The 23,251-nt window shown below is 33.6% G+C and overlaps 3 protein-coding genes across 3 annotated transcripts; 1 reads left to right on the forward strand and 2 right to left on the reverse strand.

Moving 5' to 3' along the window:
* The first annotated feature begins 395 nt into the window (after positions 1–395).
* On the forward strand, positions 396–5,374 carry LOC7463106 (cyclin-dependent kinase G1). The gene is given in 7 exon segments (XM_024586649.2): positions 396–2,304; positions 2,417–2,552; positions 2,652–2,740; positions 2,856–2,967; positions 3,080–3,186; positions 3,326–3,455; positions 3,458–5,374. Coding segments are annotated over 7 exon segments (2,073 nt in total). The 5' UTR covers positions 396–838; the 3' UTR covers positions 3,491–5,374.
* A 1,223-nt stretch (positions 5,375–6,597) lies between these two features.
* LOC7463107 (uncharacterized) lies at positions 6,598–10,198 on the reverse strand. The gene is made up of 4 exons (XM_002322197.4): positions 9,487–10,198; positions 8,159–8,590; positions 7,685–7,991; positions 6,598–6,874 (listed from the first exon to the last, which is right to left on the reverse strand). Exons 1-4 carry the CDS (start codon positions 9,913–9,915, stop codon positions 6,732–6,734), a joined length of 1,311 nt encoding a protein of 436 aa, XP_002322233.1. The 5' UTR covers positions 9,916–10,198; the 3' UTR covers positions 6,598–6,731.
* A 358-nt stretch (positions 10,199–10,556) lies between these two features.
* On the reverse strand, positions 10,557–19,400 carry LOC7454694 (4-coumarate--CoA ligase-like 9). The gene is made up of 6 exons (XM_024586453.2): positions 18,263–19,400; positions 17,776–17,965; positions 15,834–15,979; positions 15,656–15,723; positions 15,062–15,164; positions 10,557–11,509 (listed from the first exon to the last, which is right to left on the reverse strand). Exons 1-6 carry the CDS (start codon positions 19,268–19,270, stop codon positions 11,384–11,386), a joined length of 1,641 nt encoding a protein of 546 aa, XP_024442221.1. The 5' UTR covers positions 19,271–19,400; the 3' UTR covers positions 10,557–11,383.
* Between the last annotated feature and the right edge of the window lie 3,851 nt (positions 19,401–23,251).

Genomic DNA, 23,251 nt, shown 5'->3' on the forward strand with positions numbered 1-23,251 from the left:
TGTTTATTTTATTGATATTTGAACTTCAATTTTTTATTATTATTTATAAGATTATTTCATTCTCATTTTATTTTAATTTTATTATCAAATATAATAGTTAAGAACTTTTAAAAATATTTAAAGGATATTTTTTACAATATTGATAAGAATTTATTTATTTTTTGATTAGTCATTAACATTTTTTATGGTTGTTGATTTTTTTAAAAAATATATGATTAAATTAATCAAAATTATTAAAACTATTCAAATAAATAACTCAGATTTTAAAATTTTCTTGCTTCTTCATTCCCAGACTTTATTTTTACGTTAATAAAAATTTGACATGGCCCGCGGCTTTGCACGGGCCATCTATGTGGTCTTTCACTCTTTCTCTATATAATAAAATATTCCAATCCCGAGCGGAGACCAAAACCACAACCACCGCACAAAGACGCGTAAACGTGGTTTCCATCCTGTCCTCTCTTTTTTCATCTCTCCTCTTCGCTTCCGATCAAAGCGGCTTTTGCTTCTGTGTCTCTCTCTGGTAAGATCTTTGATTACCTGTGTTTTTTCAAGGAGAGACACCGTCAAAACCAAAAATAGAAAAGAAAAATGACGATCTAGAGTTTCGATTTGTGATTTTTCCAACGAAACTCGTTTTTTTCAATTATTTTGTTAATTTGCTTGGAAATTGTTCAAATACTTGTTTGTTTGCGTAATAGATTTTGTATACCCAGGGTTTTGTTAAAAAAAAAATTGATTAGGGTTTGTGTTTGGATATCTGTGAAAGAAGTTGTTTTGTTTGTTTCCTTGTGATTTTTTATATTGAGAAGAGTTGTGTGTTGTGGTTGTTAATAATATGGCGGCAGGGCGGCTCGATGTGTCTTTGAGAAGGGGTGGTGGCGGTGGTTATTTTGATGAGTTGAGGCGGGGTGGTGATCGTGGTGTGGTACGGAAAAATGGGTATCATAGCTCAACAAGAGTGCGTAGTTTTGATTTTAAAAGAAGTGGGTTTAATTGTAGAGATGAAGAGCGACAGTGCGGGGAATTATGGCAATTTAATGCCTTTGGTGATTCCCCGAGGTATGAGGAAGGTGAGATATCAGGGAATGAAGATGGGGTTCAGTTGCCTCTAGAGAAGAAGAGGAGGTTTTCTCCTGCTGTATGGGACGCAGAGGAGAAAGAAGCGAGGATTTCTTTGAAGAATAGGGTTTTTCAAAGGAGCAGTACTCAGGGTTTAAATGTTGTTTCAGATGAGGATGTCGTTAAAAGTTCTTTCAAAGGTGGATTGGAGCTTGTGGTAGATGAGGATCGTGTGGATGGAGGATCAGTTGATGGTATTGAATCTGAGTATCCAGCTCCTCAGTCTCCTTCATTGCCTCCAAAGAAAGATGGGGGTTATGGCCAAGAGCAAGACCAAGTGGAGGAGGAAGAGCTTCCCAATGCACGGAATATAGCCATGTCCCGGTGGGCATCTGATGATGATTCTCCAAGGGATACCACTTTGGTTGATGATGAAGGCATGCATGGAGAAATTGTGTGCAGAACAAATTCCATTGAGAGAGAGGGGTGCCAGAGAGAAGTCTCAGATAGAGATAGATCAAGTTCACCTCCATCGGATGAAAGAGGTTACAGCATCAGCTTTCTATCCGAGCACGAATTGCAAAATGATGCCATGGATGTTGATGATATAGGGGATGAAAATGCCAGTGTTAATGATATGGAGCAAACTGATGGTTGGATTGATGAGCCCACAACTACTACCCAAAGGGGGATTAATATGCTAGAGGGTTGTAGAAGTGTGTTCAAGTATGAAAGACTCAATGAAATCAACGAAGGAACCTATGGTAAAGTGTACAAAGCCAGGGACAAGAAGACTGGAGAATTTGTGGCGTTGAAGAAAGTGAAGATGGATGTTGGAAGAGACAGGTACTTGGAAGAATATGGTTTTCCCCTGACATCATTGAGGGAGATTAACATTCTTATGTCTTTTGATCACCCTTCAATTGTAAAAGTTAAAGAAGTTGTGATGGGGGACCTTGATAGTGTTTTCATGGTGATGGAATACATGGAACATGATCTCAAGGGGGTGACACAGGCAATGAAGCAGCCTTTCAGTACAAGTGAAGTCAAATGCTTAATGCTACAGCTTTTGGAAGGTGTCAAGTATCTTCATGATAATTGGGTGCTTCATAGGGATTTGAAAACATCGAACCTTCTTCTCAACAACAAGGGAGAGTTGAAAGTATGTGACTTCGGGATGTCACGCCAGTATAGTAGCCCATTGAAGCCATATACCTCTCTGGTGGTTACTTTGTGGTACAGGTAAGCTGCATTTTACATAATTTATTTTGTGCTTTGAAGTGATGTCTTGTAATGTTCTGGATCAGGGTAACTAGATGTTTTAAACTTATCCAGTGTTACTTTTACATTGCAGGGCACCTGAACTTCTTCTTGGAGCAAAGCAATATTCAACAGCAGTTGACATGTGGTCAGTAGGTTGCATAATGGCTGAAATGTTGACCAAGGAACCCCTATTCACAGGGAAAGGTGAAATTGATCAACTGGACAAGGTATTTATCAACTCCTGCTCTGGTACTTTATCCATTTGATTTTTTTAAGATCTATTTTCGTAGTTCTCCTCTTAATAAAAAAAATAAAAATGATTGCAGATCTTCAAAACTCTTGGAACACCAAATGAGACAACTTGGCCTGGGCTATCAAAATTGCCGGGGGCAAAAGCAAATTTTGTTAAGCAACCGTAAGTATCTGTTTTGTCTATCCTGTTTATTATTTCTTTGTTTTTTTTTTTGTTTCCCTAAAATATCCAAAAACTATTAGCCCAGACATCTTATAGATACTGCTTTCCTTTTCAGGTATAATCAGTTACGAAAGAAGTTTCCTTTCACGCCTTTCACAGGATCTCCAGTTCTCTCTGACTCGGGATTTGACTTGTTAAACAAACTCCTAACTTATGACCCAGAGAAGGTAATTGGAGTGCACATCATCCTCTGGGATTTAAAATATATTATTGTTACTGCCTCATGGTTTTAAAATATATTATTGTTATACTAATCGGTGTTGCTTATTGCTAATGTAGAGAATAACAGCAGATGATGCGCTTAATCATCCTTGGTTTCATGAGGTTCCTCTACCAAAATCAAAAGAATCCATGCCTACTTTCCCCCCTCAGTATGCAAAGAAAAGGTAGCTGATCAGACTAGATGACTCGAAGAAATACACAACTGAGAAAAAGTTCTTGAACCTCTTGCCTTTTGTTCACTATTTCCCAGATTAGGGCCTCGTGTTTTGTAGCTTTTTCTCAACTTGTACTTTGACTCCTTAGGCATAATCGAAGAACAATGAAATGCCTAGATTTCAGGAGGAGCAGTGAAGGAAGGCAGTACCAGGTGTTATCTGGCATGTATTGGTGCATATCATCCTCTGGGATTTACAGCCTTCTTTATAATGATCCTCTACCCTCTTTGACCCACAAGGTCCTGAGTATTGACCTTTTTTCTTTGTCTTTGATTGTTCTGTTCTCTTTGAATCAGCTTGAGTTCCGAATGAGTGCCAATATTCTCAACTCAGTTAATTGATTAGATCTAATTTTTACATTTATTTTCATTTAATGTTAAACTGTTATTCACTCGTTTTCTTGAATATTCACACTTTGTTTGCAAGAGATAACTGGTGTAAGACAATGGATTGGGGCTCTGATCTTTCTGGCTACCTGCAAGGTACTTGACATCTTTACTATTAACTAACTGGTATCTTTTGTTTTGATCTAAATTAAAATTTTCCCCAACATTCAGTTGATTCTACTGTCACGACAACTCTTTTATGATCTCATAAAAGACAATAATATATTTGGTATGGTTGCTTTACAATTCATAGTCAGCTTTCTGCTGATTAAATTCAACACATGAAAACCTTTTTATGTTTTTCCGCTTGGGTTTATCAATTCATTTTCTAGCTAGTATAAGAATAAAAAAAAGTTATGATAAGCTGCTGTAGCATTTGGTTCTCATTTGATCTGACAAAAAAGATTTATCATGTAACTGGTGAACTTTGCTTGGAAAGTCTTCTTTATAGTGCTAATTTGGTGTCCTTTTTGAAACAATAGGGATTCATATCATCCTTATTGAACAAATGGTGGTACATATACTTCTCAGTGCCTCACTGATGTTTTAGTAGCTTGTGTTGGTTTTAAAGGTCTACAATTTTTTTTGTTGGACCAATGTCAACATCACAACATGTGGGTAAAATGTTTCTATTATTCTTTTATTCGTGTTTTTCTTGTCAACTCGTTTTATTGATTTGATCCTTGTAAACTTCTGAGTTACCAGCTACCTTTTAATGATGCCTGCTGTAGAATTTGCTACTACAGCTACCATGTTCTCAAGTTCTTTTCGTTGGATATTCAGCTGGTATGTGCTTTGAGTGAGCCTCTTGCTCCTCTTGCTCCTTTACCCTCTTGCTCCTTTATTTTCACTCCATTAACATCTCCATCCTCTGCTTGGGAGCCTGTTCAATTTTAACTGGATGTATTTCTTGTTCCTAGATTCCTTTTCTTCACAAAAGTGCATGCAGGTATGGTGGAATCTTTCTAATTCCCTTGATTCTTCCCCTCACCTGTGCTTTTGCAATTGCCTGAGTGTGTCCTGCTTACCACATTCTACTTCATAAATTCTAGGATTCTTGTTTTTCTCACAATTCTTCGGGCTTTGGATTTATAGCAGTGTGTGAATTCAGGTCACGATACTATTCAAGTAGATAGAAGATGTTTTCGTGAACAAAGGTGTTATTGTCTGCTGTTTGAGTAAGCAAGCAACATGTTAGTGCCTAAATCCTAATTGAATAATTGTTTAGTTGGTATGTTTCAGTTCAACTTGACCTCCCTCCCTGCCAGGAATAATGTTCTGTCACGTCATGGTAAAACAGCCCAAAAACACCGAAATTTGTTCTTACAGGTATTTTCCTCGGAAAATGTGCCTGATATGACTCTGAAACACAGGTTATTTTACTCATTTAACGCCCAGCTTGGGACATGATTTTGCTTTCAACCAAACCAACATCTTCTAGATGTGCAATGCCATTTATCAACAATCATGCGAACTCTTGTTCTTTTCCTGCGTAGCCAGTAAGTAGAGGAGCAAGAACTCTCCGATCCTGAATGTTCAATGATGATGACAAACGCCCATTGAGCTCTGTGGATGGACAAGAGAAGTCAAATCCAAGTCCCATGTAAGTAAGGCATATGTATGGACCGAATATTTTAGTGGTGTCTTGTTACGCGCACATAAATTTTGATGATCTTCCATTGTTAGCACATTCATCAGTGATGTCTGGTGATCTGTTTTAGAATGGAGCAACAAATTCAAGAGTTTAAGCCTGTGATCACTGTTCAGTAGCGATCGGGTTACTGCCCCGCCTCTCTAGAATTGTGGATTCAAAAAAAAAAAAATCTTGCAATTTGAAAACCTTTTAAAAATAAAATTGGAACCAATCCATTCTATGGAAACTGAAACATCTAAATGTGAATAATTTTATGAAAATCAAAACGAAACATATAACAAAGAAGATTAATTTATAAGACTCATTTAAAAGACTAATTCAATTTACTTTTTAAAAATGGTGATATGAAAGTCATTTATTGACTTGACTTATAAACTCTATTGGGTTTTTTAAAAAATTAAAATACAAAATTGAAAAAAAAATTTATAAAAAATCGATAACATTGATTTGAATTTATTGATTACTTTATTCAGTATTAAACTTTGAGGTTTAATAATTTTTATTTTTAAATAGCTAAATATATAATAACGAAAGTAAAGGGATTTTTTTTAAAAAAAATTAAAGAATGTAATTAAAAGTGAAAAAATAAAATAAAAGATGGCCTGGTGGCTGAGCGGGCATTAAAAAAAGAATTCGGGTGTGTGGGCTGTGCGAGTGTTAAAAAAGTGATATCCTGTGTATTGTCGATTAGAAAAAGAACAAGCGACAAAGAAGAGAGTGCTGTCCAACCAATTGTCCACAAGCACGTCACTCGCCGCAGAGGGAAGGGCCTTAGCGAACATCGCCCGAGAATTCCCTGGAAGACATGATAAAGGAGATGGTGGTTCTAATAGACTGATAGTTCTGCCTTTTGATATTCCTGCTCATCTTGATTATGCGATGAAAGGATTTTCTTTGTTTAGCAGTCACTAGAAATGTCTTGTAGAAGAATGAATCTGAAGAGGCAATCTGTATTTTAGCACGAGCATCCCAAATCGTCGGCTAGCTTTAATGGAGGGGGCGGGTTTGTTTTCTTCATAATCATATAAATGCCACCCGTTTAGTTTTTTTACTAGAGTAGTTCTCGTGAATTACTCAATAACGAAAATTCCCGTACACATTTTTTATTTTTGTTTAATTCAAGATTAATAATATTCTTTGAGAACATTTTGCCCTTAATCATAATAAAATTCCCTCTGAATTTTCATTATTTTCGGTTCAAAATTACATGTTTACACCAACAGTTGATGTCTCTTGCCTGTAAATTTGGACACTCATCAACGAGGGGTTTGTTGCGACTGACATCGTCGATTTCTTTCAGCAATGCTTAAGAGGGAGGGCGGAACAAGAAAAAAATGACATCAATAAATCAACATTGCGTCCCATTTGTCAACTATAGTAAGCAACCTAATGTTAAAACAAGGCTGCCAACAGGGAGATGCATCTAACGCCATTACACAAACAACATATCAGAATCAAGAATGATAGAGAGTTACGGTCTTCCCCAGTACAAAAAGAACTAGTGAAATCTCCAAAAAGAAGATAGTGTTGATGAGTGTCCGATCAACTCTCCATCCAAAAACAGTAAACCCACCAGGATTGGACTGCAAATACATCACTGCAAAGGCAAAACATGCGGAGGAAGAAATGATATGAGCCATAAGAATTAAACAAGTGATAGTTTTATTAGATTGATATTCATTTATCTGCTTTCTATGTTCCAGATCTTGATTATATGAATGCAAGTCAGGAACAGAACTTGTTTTCTTTAGCAGTTTCCAGAAATGTCTTGTTAGAAAAATGAATCTGTCCAAGCTATCTAAATATTAGCACAAGTATTACAATGACAATTAACTAGAAAAATTGTTGTCCCATGCCACCCACATCTGCACCTGTATGTTTAACTGCAGAATTGGATGCGCTCCCTACTATTCCTGTTTACTATCAGTTTGAGTATGTTTCATAAGTATTATCCATGGAAGCTTTTTCTGTGTTGTGAGGATAATATGCGCCCAATAATGACATGGTTTAGAGACTGCTGCGGGAAAAAAAAACATGGTTGGACCAGGGAAAGTTCATGATGGCATTAGAGATTTGATAGGGAGTAGGAGAGCATGGCGTCAAAAAGGGATTTGCACGCATGATAAAATTAATTTCTATTAACTTTGATATGCCCAATTTGGCTTTGTTGGTGTTGAACTTTTCTTACATTGTAAGAGATTCTTTGCTTGTAAATGCAATGAAGTCCTCTAGTATGATGAGTCTACAAGTTACATGCTGAAAGCTTAGGATGGGGATGGATCTCCAACAAATTGGGATTAGGACAGACTGATTAATCACTAATATGGAATGCATTTTCATTAGCAGCTACAATTACAAAGAGATGACAATATTAGTGAAGAACACTGTTAGTGATTTAGATACATACCAAACGATTGTCTCTTGTGATATGAGGACATGTATGAAGCCAACTGAGTGGTGGTTGGCACTGGCACATAGTCAACTGCCTCCAAATCACTTTCTGAATAATTTATGTGTAACAAGTTGCTTGGATTGGCAGCCTCCGAGCCTCCACTGTTAGTGCCTATTTCCACTTGAGAAGTGTCATCAGAGGCACATGTAACTAAAGAATGCCATTTAGCAGCAACCGATCCAGTGCCTTGAGCTCTATGTGTGATTTTCGCAGCAGCTTGCAGGGAAATTATTAACCCAACAAGCTCAACTATAGACGAGATCTGCAAACATAGCAATGTTGCAATCTAAGAAAGAAACGCAAGTCCACAATTGCTATATAAACTCAAGTTTCTGCAATAGGTGGAATGTAGAATTGAACAAGGTGTTCCTTACGAGATCTACTGTAAATCAAATACGAAAAAGAAACAACAAATTGTTCTTCACTCACCACAAAATCACCACCATTGACGAGATTGATAATTTCACTATGCCATGTAGTTTGAAATAAAGCCACGACCTGGCTAGCTGTCACAACCAGGAGCTCAAGAACGAAAAATATTCGGAACCTATGGCTTATCTTAGACAGATAATGTGTTAGACGAATGTGTTCCTCAATGTACTGCATAACATGCAAATCCCTTTCTAAAAGCTTCCCATAATTCTCAAAGTGAATCACTTGAAAATTGCATACTAAATTGAATAAAGTACAGCCTGATAAATATATAGTAATCGAATAGGTCCACGAGACAACCAAAGCTATCAGAATACCAACAGATTGTCCCCAAGAATGGCGTGGAGCATATATTACACGAACAGCCTCACGGATAGTCTTCAGGACGAGGAACGGTAGCAGCCATACAGCCAACAAGCGGAAGAAACCCTGAATATATAGTTCTTTCAAATCAATAGCTTGACATCTATAAATCAAATATATTTAACAAAAAGAATATTATACATGCAAATTTCAAAACACAAGCAGAAGGAAGAATTATCCACTCTTTCTCTCAAGTGCAAGATATAAATACATATAATTAAAGAAAAGGCAGTTTTAAGCTCTGTCCATTAAACGGACAGCATGATGTTTTATTGCATGATTCTGATTAATCTGAAATTGTAGGAGAAAAGTTACCCCTGTAATGGACTCCAGTATCTTATTATTATTCCACAGCACAATTCTTCAATACCAGTTATTGCTAATTTCTTGATTGGATTTCTTTTCAAAACAGTATCTCCATTCAAAAAAACAATCTAAAAGGATATTAATAATAAATAAAACAATAAACAGAAGACAAGGGCAATACAAACAAAAGAACAAGAAGTTTTCAAATATTGATCTGAAATTATAGCAAAAGAGATCCCTCGGTTAATGGATTCGTGTATCTTATTGTCATTCAACAACACAGTATATTTTACTTAACAACTCAATTATTGCTAATTTCTTATTTGGATTTCTCTTTCAAAACATCATCTCCAAGCAATGGGCAAGGAAACAACTTCAAAGAGATATGTTATGAATGGATGAATGATTATAGGTAGAATAATAAACATCACATACTGATTTCTTGAATGTCAAAACCTAACCCCATTAAAATCACTCCAAATTCTCTACTGCGTCTAATGAGTCATGCCATGACTAGTAATAGCAAACATCAAGAACGAATCTTAAAAATCCAATCACGCCAATCACAGAAAAATTAACAGAAAAGATCTTAGCTTTGATCACTAAAACAACCACAACAAATTTAGAAAGAGTTAAAATAAGGGGGGGTTGGTTACATTGATCTTCTTGACATATTCATCACGATACTGTGCCATATGTCCATGAAACCGGTCCACAAATAGAAACTTCCTGATCCCATACTTCCTCAAGTTATGTGAAATACAAGCAAGAGAAATGGTAGCAACTAAAGACTGAAACACCAAAACCTGAATCTCAAAGCTACTAATTTGGTACTTCTTACAGTCAGTACAGTGAGACAAATACTCGATCATGACAGCAGGAAGAGCAATACCAAGAAGCAGAAAAGAAAGCCATGAGAGTATGAGGCTTAAAAAGGAATACTGACAAAAGCCAAAGACCCTTAAAAAGGTCTCTAAATGGTTTAAAGACTTGGAGAGATGGGCTTCATCTCCTTGGTCTTCATAAATGAGAGGGATTTGGGTCGTAGAAGATGAGTAATCTGTTTGCGGGTAAGCAACTGCCATTTTTTAGCGAGTGAAAGTGAGGGTTCTCTTTTATGGGTTTTCAGTTTTCGGACTATAGAGAGAGAAAACCTTAATAAATGTGTTAAAACTAAACTAGATTTTAGAGAGAGGGAGATGGGGACAGTGTCTGTCTGAACCTCGACTTGTATGTGTTGTGCATCTCTACGTTGCTGGAGACTACTTTTACATGGTATGGTCAAAACTTTGAAAATTAAAAACGAGATTTGTGGAGAAGAATTTTGATTTTGGAGCCCTCTTTCGGTTGCTTTCGAAACGAGGACAATTTCCTTTTCTTTTCTTCATTTAGAACCCAATTTATGTGTATTTTTTTTTATCTCATTTTACATTAAAATTAAATGTTGTATTTTAAAAATGTTTATTAAAAAATAATTATTTTAAAATATATTTTATGCTCATTAACATTTCAAGACGATTAGTAAATTATTCAAGTTTATTCTTGAAAATGATTTACAAGTTTGAATAATTTATATAATTTAATAATCTATCATGAACCCCTTTCTCTAGATTAAAAAAAAAATTAAGAAAACTAATGTTTAACAGTTTACAATGATAACTAATCTCATTTTAATTTTATAATGAATAATGATTTTTTTTTTAATTCAAAGGTCTTGGAGTTACTGGGAAAGTACAGGAGAATCTGAATTTGGGAACACAAATAACTCCCCATGGCAAGGGAAATTGTCAGTAAAAGTTTGCTACGACTGTTAGGTTGGTGTCTCCTTTCAATCAACTTCAAAAGAGAGCGAGCTCTTTCACATGGAATGGAAAGTGGGAACTCTGTGACCGTATGACCTTCGGCTAGCCATTATTTGAGTGGACAAATACAAACAAAAGGTGGCAAGTGGCAACAACATGTTTTTGTTCTTTAGATGTCTTGATTTATCCTTCAAACTGCCAAGTTTTTTTTGTTAGGAATGCCTTTAAAAAGAAACAATATCATTATGGGGTCCCAAGAAAAAGAGCTACCACCATAGAAGAGTTATGATTGAAGCCCTCTTCTCCTGCAATTCTGTAAAGGCTTTTAACTCTCAATGTTGCTGTACCGCCGGTTTGATCATGTGTTTACAGTCAAATCCTTTTATGTTAACAACTGGGAAATCATGTATCCGAGTAATATCCATGTCTGATACATGTGCCTCCAGTGTAGAAGATATTATTAATCAGTATGAAAAACAATATGCCATAGGCTCATGAACATCAGTATTCATGTTGGATTTTCCGAATCAACTGCATAGAGGTAACACAACGTACAGTTATTTTACCCTCATGGGCCTGAGTTGGTGTTTGGACAACATGATATTCAACAAAGGATCAGTAGCCTCTGCAGAATCTCTCTCTAGGCTATCAGGTAGAATTCTGATTCATGACTAGCCAGTGACTATCGATCCAAGCTTTGGGTGACGATAAGAACTTTGCCCTCAAGCGGTTTTTGTTTTAAGAAAATGGATCATAATTTAGACGAAGCACCGGAGAGAGCATGATTGACCAGCTCCCGCCTCAGGATCTTTCCTGCTGGAGATTTTGGAATGGCACTCATAAAAGCTACTCGTCTTATTTTCTTGTATGGTGCAACCTGCAAGAAGAAAGATTAGTTTAGAGCAAGACATATAACAGAAGACTGAGCTATTATTAGTTTGACTCTGATTGTTGGCTACTTTTTATTTTCAGTGCAAAAGTCTCTCAAAGGTTATAATTTTGTTACATTTTCTGGAAAATCACTTCCGTCAGGTAACCTGATTAGAGGTGGGGAAGAAATCAGGAAGCTGAAAGGGAAATCAGCCATATGATCTGAGTTCTAGAAGCAGGGTGCCCTATCTATCTCCAATGGATTACTTTTTAATATAGGGTCATTGTTCTTTCAAATGGTAAATACAAAATGATGGGCAATAATAAGAAACAATCCCAGATGTCACGACAGAAACCACCTAACATGTGTGTCGTTTTATGCAATTCAAAGTTTTTTTTCATTTTGATCCTCCAACTTTAATTTTACATGATTGCATCCTTTTTTGGCACAATTAAAGAACAATTGAATTAAATTTGTTGATTATGAACAAAATTAAAAAGACAGATGACCAAAAAGATAAAAGCGCCACAAATAAGTGATGCTTTCAAAGTTATCACAAAAAAATTTATTTTAGTCCTCAAACTTTACAAATTATACATGATCGATCCCTCTATAGTTTTTCAATTTAATTTTGGTACAAAAATCTATTTTTTTTTTATTTTTTAGTTTCTAGTTTGAGAAAAAAATGAAAGAGGACGTTGAATTCTGACGATAGAGAGAGAGAATCAACATTGACACCGATTTTAGCCAACAAAATGATCGATCTTAGAGTCAAAATGTTTCATTTGGTGAAGGGAGTTTAATTTAGGTGTTTTTTCACCTTGAAATTGCCTTAAAAACTATATCTAAATTCTAGAAGAGTTTTTGTTTCAGGTTGATTTTAATTATTTTTTTAAGGCTATTTATGAGTTTATTTAGACTCTTTTCCAGATGTTTTGGATCAAAATTGGGTTGAAAATAAGTTTTAGATAAAAAAAACATAAATCCTGTTTTTTTAGCCACAACAGTGGTCGGAATCTAAGGAATATCAAGTGATGTGTTGTCTGTAATTTTTTTAAAAATAATATTTGAGTGGACAACATGTCCGGCCCAATTGAATTTTAAAAAAAATTAGGTCCTCGCGTGGGCTTGCCCTTGTAAGTCCGTGTGCTGGGCTTTTTTAAATAGGTTAGGTGCTAGTATAGCCTCTTTGTTTTTTTTTTTTTTTTTAACTTTGCCTTTAAAAGATCATGCTTTTTTATATAAAAAAAAATGTGTTTTATAAAATAATTTTTTAATTTATATTGAAATTAATTCCCATTTTCTCTAATTTTTTATTTTTTGTATTTAGCTTTTTTTTAAGTAGTGATTGTTTTATTAATTATTTTTGTATGTATTTAATTTCCAAAGAGATTATTATATATTTTATATAATTGAACTTTATTTTTAAAGATGAAAAATATTTATTTTTGGATAGTACTTCTAATAAGTACAACCTTCTGAGATATTGTTTTTCTCTTTATTTTTATTCAATCAATCACTACCAGAAAATTGATAAATACAAACGGAAATACCGAGGGAATATTTTCGTCGATAAATTTCTGAGGGATTTTACCGACGGAAATATTTCCTCGGTATATACCGACGGAATTACCGTTGGAAAAAAAAATTTAAAACAAAGCAAAAAAAAGATGACGTGTCATTTTTACCGACGGAATTTTTCGTCGGTAATTCCGTTGGTAAATCCGTCGGTAATTCCGTTGGTAAACTGTGAACACTGTTCATCATGTCAATTACAAAGGGAATCACCAATGGAATTTTCCGTCGGTATTTTCCAGAGAGTGTTATTTGACGGTTTTCTGAAAAAATTCAATTAATTTAAAATTTTCATTTAAATATTACAGACGGAATTACCGACGGTTGAAAAACCGTCGGTAATTGTTGGCGGTTTCTGAAAAAAATTTATGAAATTGAAAATTTAAATTAAATATTACCGATGGAATTACCGACGGAATAATTAAAAAATATTAATATTCAATTATCCGTCGGTAAATCCGTCAGTAACGCGCTCCAATAAAAAGCCTGAATCCCCTTATTTCACAAGAGACAGACTCATTTCTTCTCCTTATTATTCTTCTTCTTGTTGTTCTTCTACTTCTTCTTCTACTTCTTCTTCTTCTTCTTCACTATATGTAAAAAACATCAATATATATTTCTTTCTCTTCTTTTCTCTCCTCATCTCCTTCTCTTTTCCTCCATGCTTGGGTATGTCTTCTTCTTCTTTCTTCTTTCTTCTTTTATCCTCTTAGTTTTTTTTTTAATTAATATGCTTAACGAAATTTTCTCTCTCTCCTTAGCTTCACTTGCAACTACATTAAGGTAAGATTTTTCTTTTTTCTTCTTTTTTCATGATTTTTTTCACTATATTTGTTTTTTTATTTTATTTTTAATTGTTTTTGTTCTTAATAATTGTATAAATGTTGTTGTGAGATTTTTTTTTCATATGAGATCGATTTTTAGTTGATTTATTTATAGGATTTTTAAATTTTTAGCAATTGCAACTTTATTTTTTTCATATGAATTTTTTTAGTTGAATTTATTTTTTCGTTTTATTTATTTGTTGCAAATTTGTTTGAGTTGATTTTCTTATTCTTTTTTCCAAGCATTTTGAGTATATATTATACAGTGTTAATTTATGCTAATTTAATTATTTTATAATTTTATAAAATGATTTTTTTTTAATTTTTTTTAAATAATTACCGACGGAATTACCGATGGAAATTCCGTCGGTAATTCTGTTGGTAAAAAAAAAATATTATTACCGAGGGATATACCGATGAAATGAAGCGGATAAATTTATTTTTTTATTACCAACGGATTTACCGACGAAAAAAAAATTACCGATGAAAGATTCACCGACGGAGCATTTCCGTCGGTAAATTAATTACCGACAGAATATGTGTCTTACGCCGATGGAAAAATTCCGTCGGTAAAACTGTTAAATCTTGTAGTGAATTTTATGTGTATTTACTTCTACTATCATTTTATTAAATAAAAATAATAATTTTAATAAACAAAGTTATTGAACATAATCAGGTGAATGGACCATGTTGTGAAATTTAATATCTTGATTTGTATCAGCCTCTCGACTTTTCCAGATGCGTATTTAGTTATTATTAATGACTTTTCTTTTTTTCATTTATTGACATAAATAATTCTTAATTTATTTAATTAGATGCGTCGATAAAATTTTTGATTTACACTTAATATTATTCAATATTTAATTTTTTTTTGTTGAAAAAAAATATTCAGCTAACAGTAAAGCACGGGATAAATAACTAGGATTAAACTAAAAGGGGCTCAATTATGGTGTCTGTCGTTTCATGCAGCATGTGGCCAAAGATTAGATATGACAAGGATTCATAGATCACCTTCAAAAAATGCATCATAAACAAAGAGGCACTAAATTATTGTTTCTGTCATTTCATATGGTCATGATCCATTAGATTTCGTGGAAGCATCTGCATCTTAAATTAAGAGGTGCCAGATCATGGTTTCAATACATATCCGGAAGCTTACCTGTTTTGCAATGGAATCCATAATTTGAGCCTCGGTAATATTGCTTCCTGGTTTCCTCACCACATAGGCCATGGGAATCTGCCCCGCCTCTTCATCAGGATAACTGCTCCAATGGCAGATAAAACTTTCTTATCACCTCAAACTATCGTATGCTTTCTAACTGTATCTCTCAAAGACATGTAGAAATCTGATTGCCCTATGGATACTCATGGCTAAAGTACCAGAAAACAAAATTCACAATTTCCATGTATTGAGGGAAGCTCATCTGAACCAAAAGAATCTCTTTTGCTTCCCAGTAAATGGGCTAAGAGAACCTTGCTAAACCAACAAAAGCAATTTGAAAGCAGTGCAGTGTGAGAAATATACATGGATAGGATCGAATTTTAAGAAATAGTTCAAAGGAATGTGATCCAACGTGTTTCAAGAATGAGCTAGTGAATCAAAGAAAACTTCAGAAAAATGTCAGCGAAATGGCGAGAAGTTTTCTGTCAGCAACAGGCGCACAAGTCGATGAAACAAAAGCAACGTCTAGCATACAAAAGTATAATGACATTGCAGCGTGAGTATAGCAGATGGAACAGCTAGACAACTTACGGAATCACAGCAGCATCAGCAATTTCAGGATTAGACTGAAGTAACTTTTCCAACTCAGCTGGGGGCACCTGGAAATAATCAAATATATGGTAAGACAACAACATTCCTGATAGTTCAAATTAGATTTACAATCCATATGTCCATTGCAGTAAAAACTCTGCTAATATGATCCAAGCACCTGATATGCCTTGTATTTTATCAATTCCTTTAGCCTATCAGCAATGTATACGAACCCCTCTGAGTCAAAATAGCAAAGATCCCCGGTCTTCAACCATCCATCTGGAAGCAAGGTTTCAGCAGTTGCCTTCTCATCTCCTACATAGCCTACATAACGCCATTGTTCTGGTCATTGAAGAACAAGCTTGATTGATCTGAAACACATAATATTCGAGTGGATTGGTTTGATTGTCAACATACAAGTCCCTGGGGAGAAGGTTTCAAGGAATTCGTGTGGCCAAAGAAAGTATCAAGGGAAAAAAGTGCCAAATTAATTTTTTTACAACACCGACTCTTAAATTCCTAGACATGGCATTTTATTTGTCTACTTTCAGCTAACCAGTATATTTAGTGAATACCATGGTGCAGATATGAACTTGTAAGTTTCCAGCTTAGTATCTAAAAAGAAGGGGAATATTTTTTTTTATTATTATTATTAAGTATAAAATTAAAGGGCGTGGGTTTTCTGCTGTAGCTAGCACTGTTCACATAGTCATAAAACACCATGGACCTCCTATGTGTTTTTTAGTAATTCATTTTAGTCTTCAAAGTTTAATTTTGGGCATTAAATCCTCATTGAAAGTCAATTACTTTAGATTTCTTAGTCAATGATGTTATTGGAAGAAGAGGGACTATAATGAAAAAAACACCAAACATGGATGACATGCCATAGATTTCAGGAAAAAAACATGTGGGTCCTCAAACTTTCAAAATAACACAAATTATATAATTTAGATCTTTTTAGATTTTTTTTTAAAAAATTAATTTTGATACAAAAGTTTATTTGTGTTATTTTTCAGTCCCTGGGTAGAGAAAGGGGTCGTTAGATTACGGTAATGAGAGAGAAAGTAATGTTGAAGTCATTTCCGACCACCAAAATGAATTTTTTGTGTCCATTTCTTGAGATGAGAGATGTTTGATGGTGGTTTTTTGGTGCCTTAATAGTTTCTAAAAAGATAGATCTAGGCCGAGGAAGATATAAATCGATTTGATTTCGGGTTTTGGACCTCTTTTGAGGTGTTTTAAGTTGATGGAAACTGGGTTAGTGAGGGTTTTCGGGTTGAAATGGCTTAAAATTAGGTTTTTTGACCAAACTAGAATTTTCAACTATTATAGTGGTGGCTGAAAACTGGGTTTGCAGGCGACGTGTCACCTATATATTTTTTCTTTTTTTTTTAAAAAATAAGACAGATAATAGTTCATTCACCCTAAAGAAAATAATAAAAAAAGAACCAAGCTAGGGCACACGGGCTAGGGCTTTAAAGCCACCCATGCTGTTGGACTTTTTTAGGTTATTTTTTAGTGTGTGTGTGAGAAAAAAAAATTATTTAACCTGTTTGGGTCCATAACACCCGGGTTATTATTATTTTTTCTTATTGATACCTTTTTTTAATGTTTTTTTTTTAATTTATGTTTTAATTAATATAGCTCATCTATGATTATTTTTATCTGCTTATTTAATTTTTTTTGGATAGAAATTTTTATAAAATTATTTTGTGTGTTTTTAATTTTGAAGTTATTTTTTTGATTCATCTATATTTTTTTTTGTAGATGAACTTTATTTTTGAAAATAAAAAATATTTATTATCGAATAATATTTTTAATATACGTAGCCTTACATAATATATTTTTTCCTTTTATTTTATTCAAGCAGTTTAATTGTTTTAATATACGTGTTTATTTCTATTATTGTTTGGTTGGAAAAAAAATAATTAATAAAATTTAACCAACACAACCAAATAAATATCTCATCTTGTGAGATTAAATATCTTGATTTATTTTTATTTCTTGATTTTTTCAAATTTATTTTTAATTCTCATTAATTATTATTATTTTTAATTTAATCTCATAAAATAATTTTAATATATTTTTTAAAAAAATCATTTTAAGTCCATGATCACTACCTTTCATGACAGTTGGCCCTCGCAACCAAAGCTCCCCTCTCTGGCCAAGACCCAAGGCCTCTCCAGTTTCAGGATTAACAATCTTGGCTTCCATATTTTCAGACAGGCGACCAGCAGAAGCAAGCTGTCTCCTCTCTTCAGGTCCTATAGTCCTTGTTCCCCCTCCTCCAGTCTCCGTCAACCCATATCCCTAAAAATCAACACACAGTCATGATTACTCAACAACGTCCTCCTCAACATCCAATCACTCCAATAAACACGCAATCATTTTATGTAAAAAAACCTTTTCAAGCATAGTAATTGTTACATGACTGGCTAACTACTAATCCCACAAGGCATAAATTAAACTAAATCTATAGAGTCCTGCAGAGAAGCAGACATGCAATAAAAGTGGCCAACACACCACCAACAACAACAGATCTTATCTATTGTGGTAGTACTTTAATAATTTTACTCAGAATTCATAGAAGTCTCGAAAAGGGATCACCTGTACTATTTCCACGTGTGGGAATTTCTCCTTCAATGCATCAGCAACCTCTTTCCCTAGTGGTGCGCCACCGCAGCCAAGCGTTTTTAAGGAACTCAAATCATACTTTTTAGTCAAATCTGCTTTCACAAACGCCACGATAAGCGGTGGCGAAACCGGCATGTGAGTAATTCTATATTTTTCTACGCACTTCAGCATGTCTACGAAATCAAACTTCTCCATTAAGACCAAAGTCTCCCCTATCGAAAACGCATTTATCGACTTAAAGAACCCAAAAACATGAAACAAAGGTAATATAAGCAGCGAAACCGGAGGTGGACCGGGTTGGTTCGGGTCGGGTACTGCCTTGTTATGACGAAAACCGGAGATTAAAGTGATCAAGTTCCGGTGAGTCAATGCCACGCCTTTGACTCTCCCTGTCGTGCCCGAGGAGTAAAGAATCGCAGCCACGTCGGACTGGCTCACTTCAACTTGGGGGTGGGTGGTTTGGGGTTTGGGGTGAGTCAAGGAGGTGAACTCGGGGGAGTCAATGAGGATGGTGCCTAGGGGGAGAGAAGGAAGCTTGTGGGCAGTTTGGGAGGTGGCAAAGGCGATCTTTGGCTTACAGAGTTGGATTTGGTGAGCCAACTCGGAGTCGGAACTGAGTGGATTGGCTGGAGAGATGGTGACACCGAGGTAAAGAAGAGAGAAATAAAGAATGGGGACGTGGAGAGAAGGTGGGCAGAGGATAAAAGCAACGTCATTATTGTTTAAAGAGTAGTGGTTCTTGAGAGATGATGAAAGAGAGTAAATCTGGTCGATGCCTTGAGAGTAGGTCAGAGACTGGGCAGTTGAGGGGATGGTGAGGTAGGTGGTGGTGGTGGTGGGGATGGTGGAGGAGTGGAGGAGGGAAAGGACGAATTGGGTGATAGAGAGAGGTTGATGTGGTGGTGGAAAAGGAGTAGGTGGTCTGAGACTGTGAAAGGTTTTGGTTTGTTGGCAGAAACCACTTCTTGGGTCAATTGCCATTTTTTTTGGATACGGAAGAGCTGCTAAGGAAGATGGAGAGGAGGAGCTTCTCTGTGCTTGTGTTCCTGTCTGTATGTAGTCGGTCGGAAGGAAAGACAGGTATTTGGAGGTTGTCAAAAAACCGTTACAGATATATATATTGATCCTACGGAAAGCCACTAATTAATCAGTATTAATATTAATAATTAATTTGGTTTGAGACTTGAATCTTTGTGATTAAAGAAGAAATCTGTTAATCCTCTCATGAATGAGTGATTTTAAAAATTCACCAAAAAAAAAAAAAAACCTTGATCTGTTTATAAAAATAAAAATTAATTGCAGAATATTTCATGAAATATTGAAACAAACACATAATAAAACTTTCATTTTCAGCATGGACACCGAACAACGATTAAAATATATAGGAAGTGTGTGCATGACTAGATTTTTTTATCATTTGATACACACACCTCGTTCCAAAGAGAGAAGTGCATGACTTAAATTTTTATTGCATGTTATTATGTTGTCATATTAAGATTTTTTTTAAAAAAGTTTATTTAGTATTTTACAGATTATAAGTTCATGCTATGTTGTGTGGCTTGCATTAAAAAACAAATTGATGTGAGTTTAGTCAATATGATAAATTCAAAAATAATTTAAATAACCGGTAAAGAATATAATTTAATTTAAAAAATTTAAGATAAATTTCTTTTAATATTAAGATGACATTGACAACTTTATAGAAAGATAATCAAAATAATTTTAAAAAATAAATTAAAAATCAAATAAATATTGAATAATAAAATTAAAAAATAAATTAAATAAAAAAAAGGAGAAAATAAAAAAAAATCATTTCTTTTATTATTCATATAAACAATAAAGCAGGTGAGTTGACAACTTTTTTAGATATATTAGATAATATATAAGTTGATATTTATTGAAAACTACAATAGTTTACCACGATTTTTTTTTTGTATAAAAATAAAATATGTTAAAACCAATTTAATTTATTTATTAATTAAGAGTTTACCACAATAGTTTCCTTTTTTTTTTTACTCTTTTCTCCCTTTTGCTTCGTTATTTTGCCGGCCCACTTGGTTTTCTTTCCTCTATACCTAATTCATTCGGTCCCTTAATTTTTATATTTAGTTAACTTTAGTTTCATTGTTATGAAATTATATGAATTTTGCTAAAAATAAATGATAGAATAACCTTCTAAAAAATAATTATTTTTTCCCAATTTAAATAAAAATAAGCTTCTTTTTTTTTCCAAAAAACAACGGATGAAATAATAATAATAATAATAATGGAACAAAAGTTAACTAAACATAAAAATTGAGGGACTAAATGCATTTTGAGTAGAAAAAAAAAAGAAAAAATGTTCAGATTATATATATATACATATACATATATATATATAAAAATGATGTGAGATGCGCATGTGCTATCATGCGCATCTGTGTACCTCATCCCATTATGCTGGTTTGGGAATTATTCTTTCAACTAGTTTGGAAGAAAAAAAAAATCCATCGTGCTGGTGTTGGGAAAAACTCGAAATGTGAAAGGAAGAATATTTTTCTTTGTTCGGAAGAAGTGGGGAGAAAATTCTATTCCCACCCAAAATATAAAAGCAAGGGTGTCTCAAAGCTTTTCAATCTTCTCTCTTTTTCTTTTTTAATATTACTTAGGCCTTGTGTTTGCGCGGCCAGCAGCAAGGTTGGGAGGAGCGCAAACAAACACACATTCAGCAATTTTTTCAGTGAGGGAAATTTGAGTTTCCTTAATTTTATTTTATTTATTTATTAAAAAATAAGAAATTACTTGTAATTATTAAAAAAAAACTAAAAGTCATCAGCCAATCATTATAGCACAAGACGTAGTTTATTGTAGATTGTAGTATTGAAATTACTATTTCACCCTTGCCGCACAAATCATTGAACTTGCTTTGGGGATTAACTTGTTTCATTTGTTATTGCCGGATTAATCAAGGATAAATAGGTTTTTTTTTTTTTTTTTACTTTTGATTAGCACGATAAAATAACTTAATAATTTTTAATAGCAAAATTCATTGTTGCTCGCTAATCTTTCTTTAGACAATTATGTATGTCGTGAAAAAATAACACACAATTCTTGTTCCTCACACACAATTCAAGCTTTTGATCAAAGTTACTGCAGTTCTTGTTCCTTGCAGTTTTATGAGCTAGGGGTGGTAAATTATTTGTTTTAAATTTGTTAATTATTAATTAATAAAAATCTATGAAAATAAATAATTATATTGTATTTTTAAGATATTTAAATTATGTATGAATTTTTATTTGAACCTTATATTTTAAGGTATTTGAACTATGTATTAGTTTTTATTTGAATCTTGTATTTTAAAATACTTGAATTATGTACGATCTCATAATTTTACAATCCGAGTTTATATTATATTTTTCGTGCTGTATTAAAAATGTGTTTTTGACAACCTTGCACAGAATATCACTTTTTTAACACTCACACATTCCACCTAATCTATACTTTCTAGATTCTAATTCATTTTTTTTGGGTTAGATGTTTTCCGATGTCAACAACCAAGTTCTTAACACTACATACAATTGATATCATGTTTCGAATTACGGGTAATTTTTTTTTAAATGTGGTCAACCCGGCTCGATCCAACTTGTATATTCTATACTCATTTTTATTTATATTTAATAAGTTATGGATTAAATATTTATTTTCATTTTATTTAAAATGTTTCGGCTTCAAAGTTCTTGTTAATGGTTTCTTCTTAGATTTCTTTAACATAATAAAAAAAAATAACTTGTCTCTTTATTGGAGAGGAGGATAGAGATAACAAATTTTTAATGGTGGTGCAATGTATGAAAATTAGACCTTTGTGTTGTGGCTCCTAAAGTACATTTTGTAGATTCGCCTCTAAATGAGGACCCGTAAAAATTAGTAATATAACCCCAATTCATGAATATCCGTAATATCTATAAAAAAATTAGCTCAACCTAATATATCAAACTCGCTTGGGTCTAAAAAAACTAAATAGGTCAAGTTTCTAACTTGTAAAATATCAAAAGTTAGGTTGAATAGAATTATTGGCCTGAACTTGACTCAACTATATCCACGAATACCTGTAATTTTAGCTCAATAAATTATAAGATATACTAAAATGACGAAGACAATCATTGTAACACTCTTTTTTTCATCCTTATTTTGTTTCCTAATTGTGTCCTTTTATGCCCAAAATAAGGTATAATTTGTTAGGTTTGGATCAAATTAAAAACCAATGATCAAAGTATTAAACACGGAAAAATTTCATTACCATTCTAATTTTTTATTTAAAATTCATTTTTATACTTCTACTTTCTCTTTTAACCCTCACCGTCCTTATAATTTTCAAAAATTCAATTTTGATCTAAAAATTTATTTTTCTTATTTTTTAGTTTTTGAGTTTGATAGAGGGAAGAGAAAGTCATCATGTTTTGATAATGAAAGAGAAAGTCATCAGATGTTATCGATTCTAGGCATTAAAAAAGTCGATTTTTGTGTCGATAAATTCTATTTGACAATAAAATTTTGATGGTGGTTGTTTTGAATTTCAATATTTTCTAAAAAAATAAATTGGAGATGAGAAAGAAAATTTTCCTTGATTTGATTTCGAGTTGTTGGGGCTTTATGGTTTTTTTAACTTGATAAATTAGTTTTTTAGTATTGTAAGAGTGTTATTTGGGTGTTTTTAGAAAAAAAAAAATTAATTAAAAAAAAGAAGAAGATTGACCTAACAAAACAAACCAAAGATTTTTTAGCAATCACTAATGGTCAGAAACTAGGTAATAGTAGATAATGTGTTGACTATCTTAATTTTTTAAAAAAATTAGAGGTGGATAACAAGTCATCCACATCTTATAAAAAAAAAAAAAAGGATCTAGGTGCGCGGACACAGGTTGGAGGTCCACACGCATGAGTTCTTTTTTTAAAGTTTGGGCATGCTGAGCCACCCAGTCTCGC

Source organism: Populus trichocarpa, chromosome 15 (genome assembly GCF_000002775.5).
Source record: "Populus trichocarpa isolate Nisqually-1 chromosome 15, P.trichocarpa_v4.1, whole genome shotgun sequence".
In the NCBI taxonomy this organism is placed as follows: domain Eukaryota; kingdom Viridiplantae; phylum Streptophyta; class Magnoliopsida; order Malpighiales; family Salicaceae; genus Populus; species Populus trichocarpa.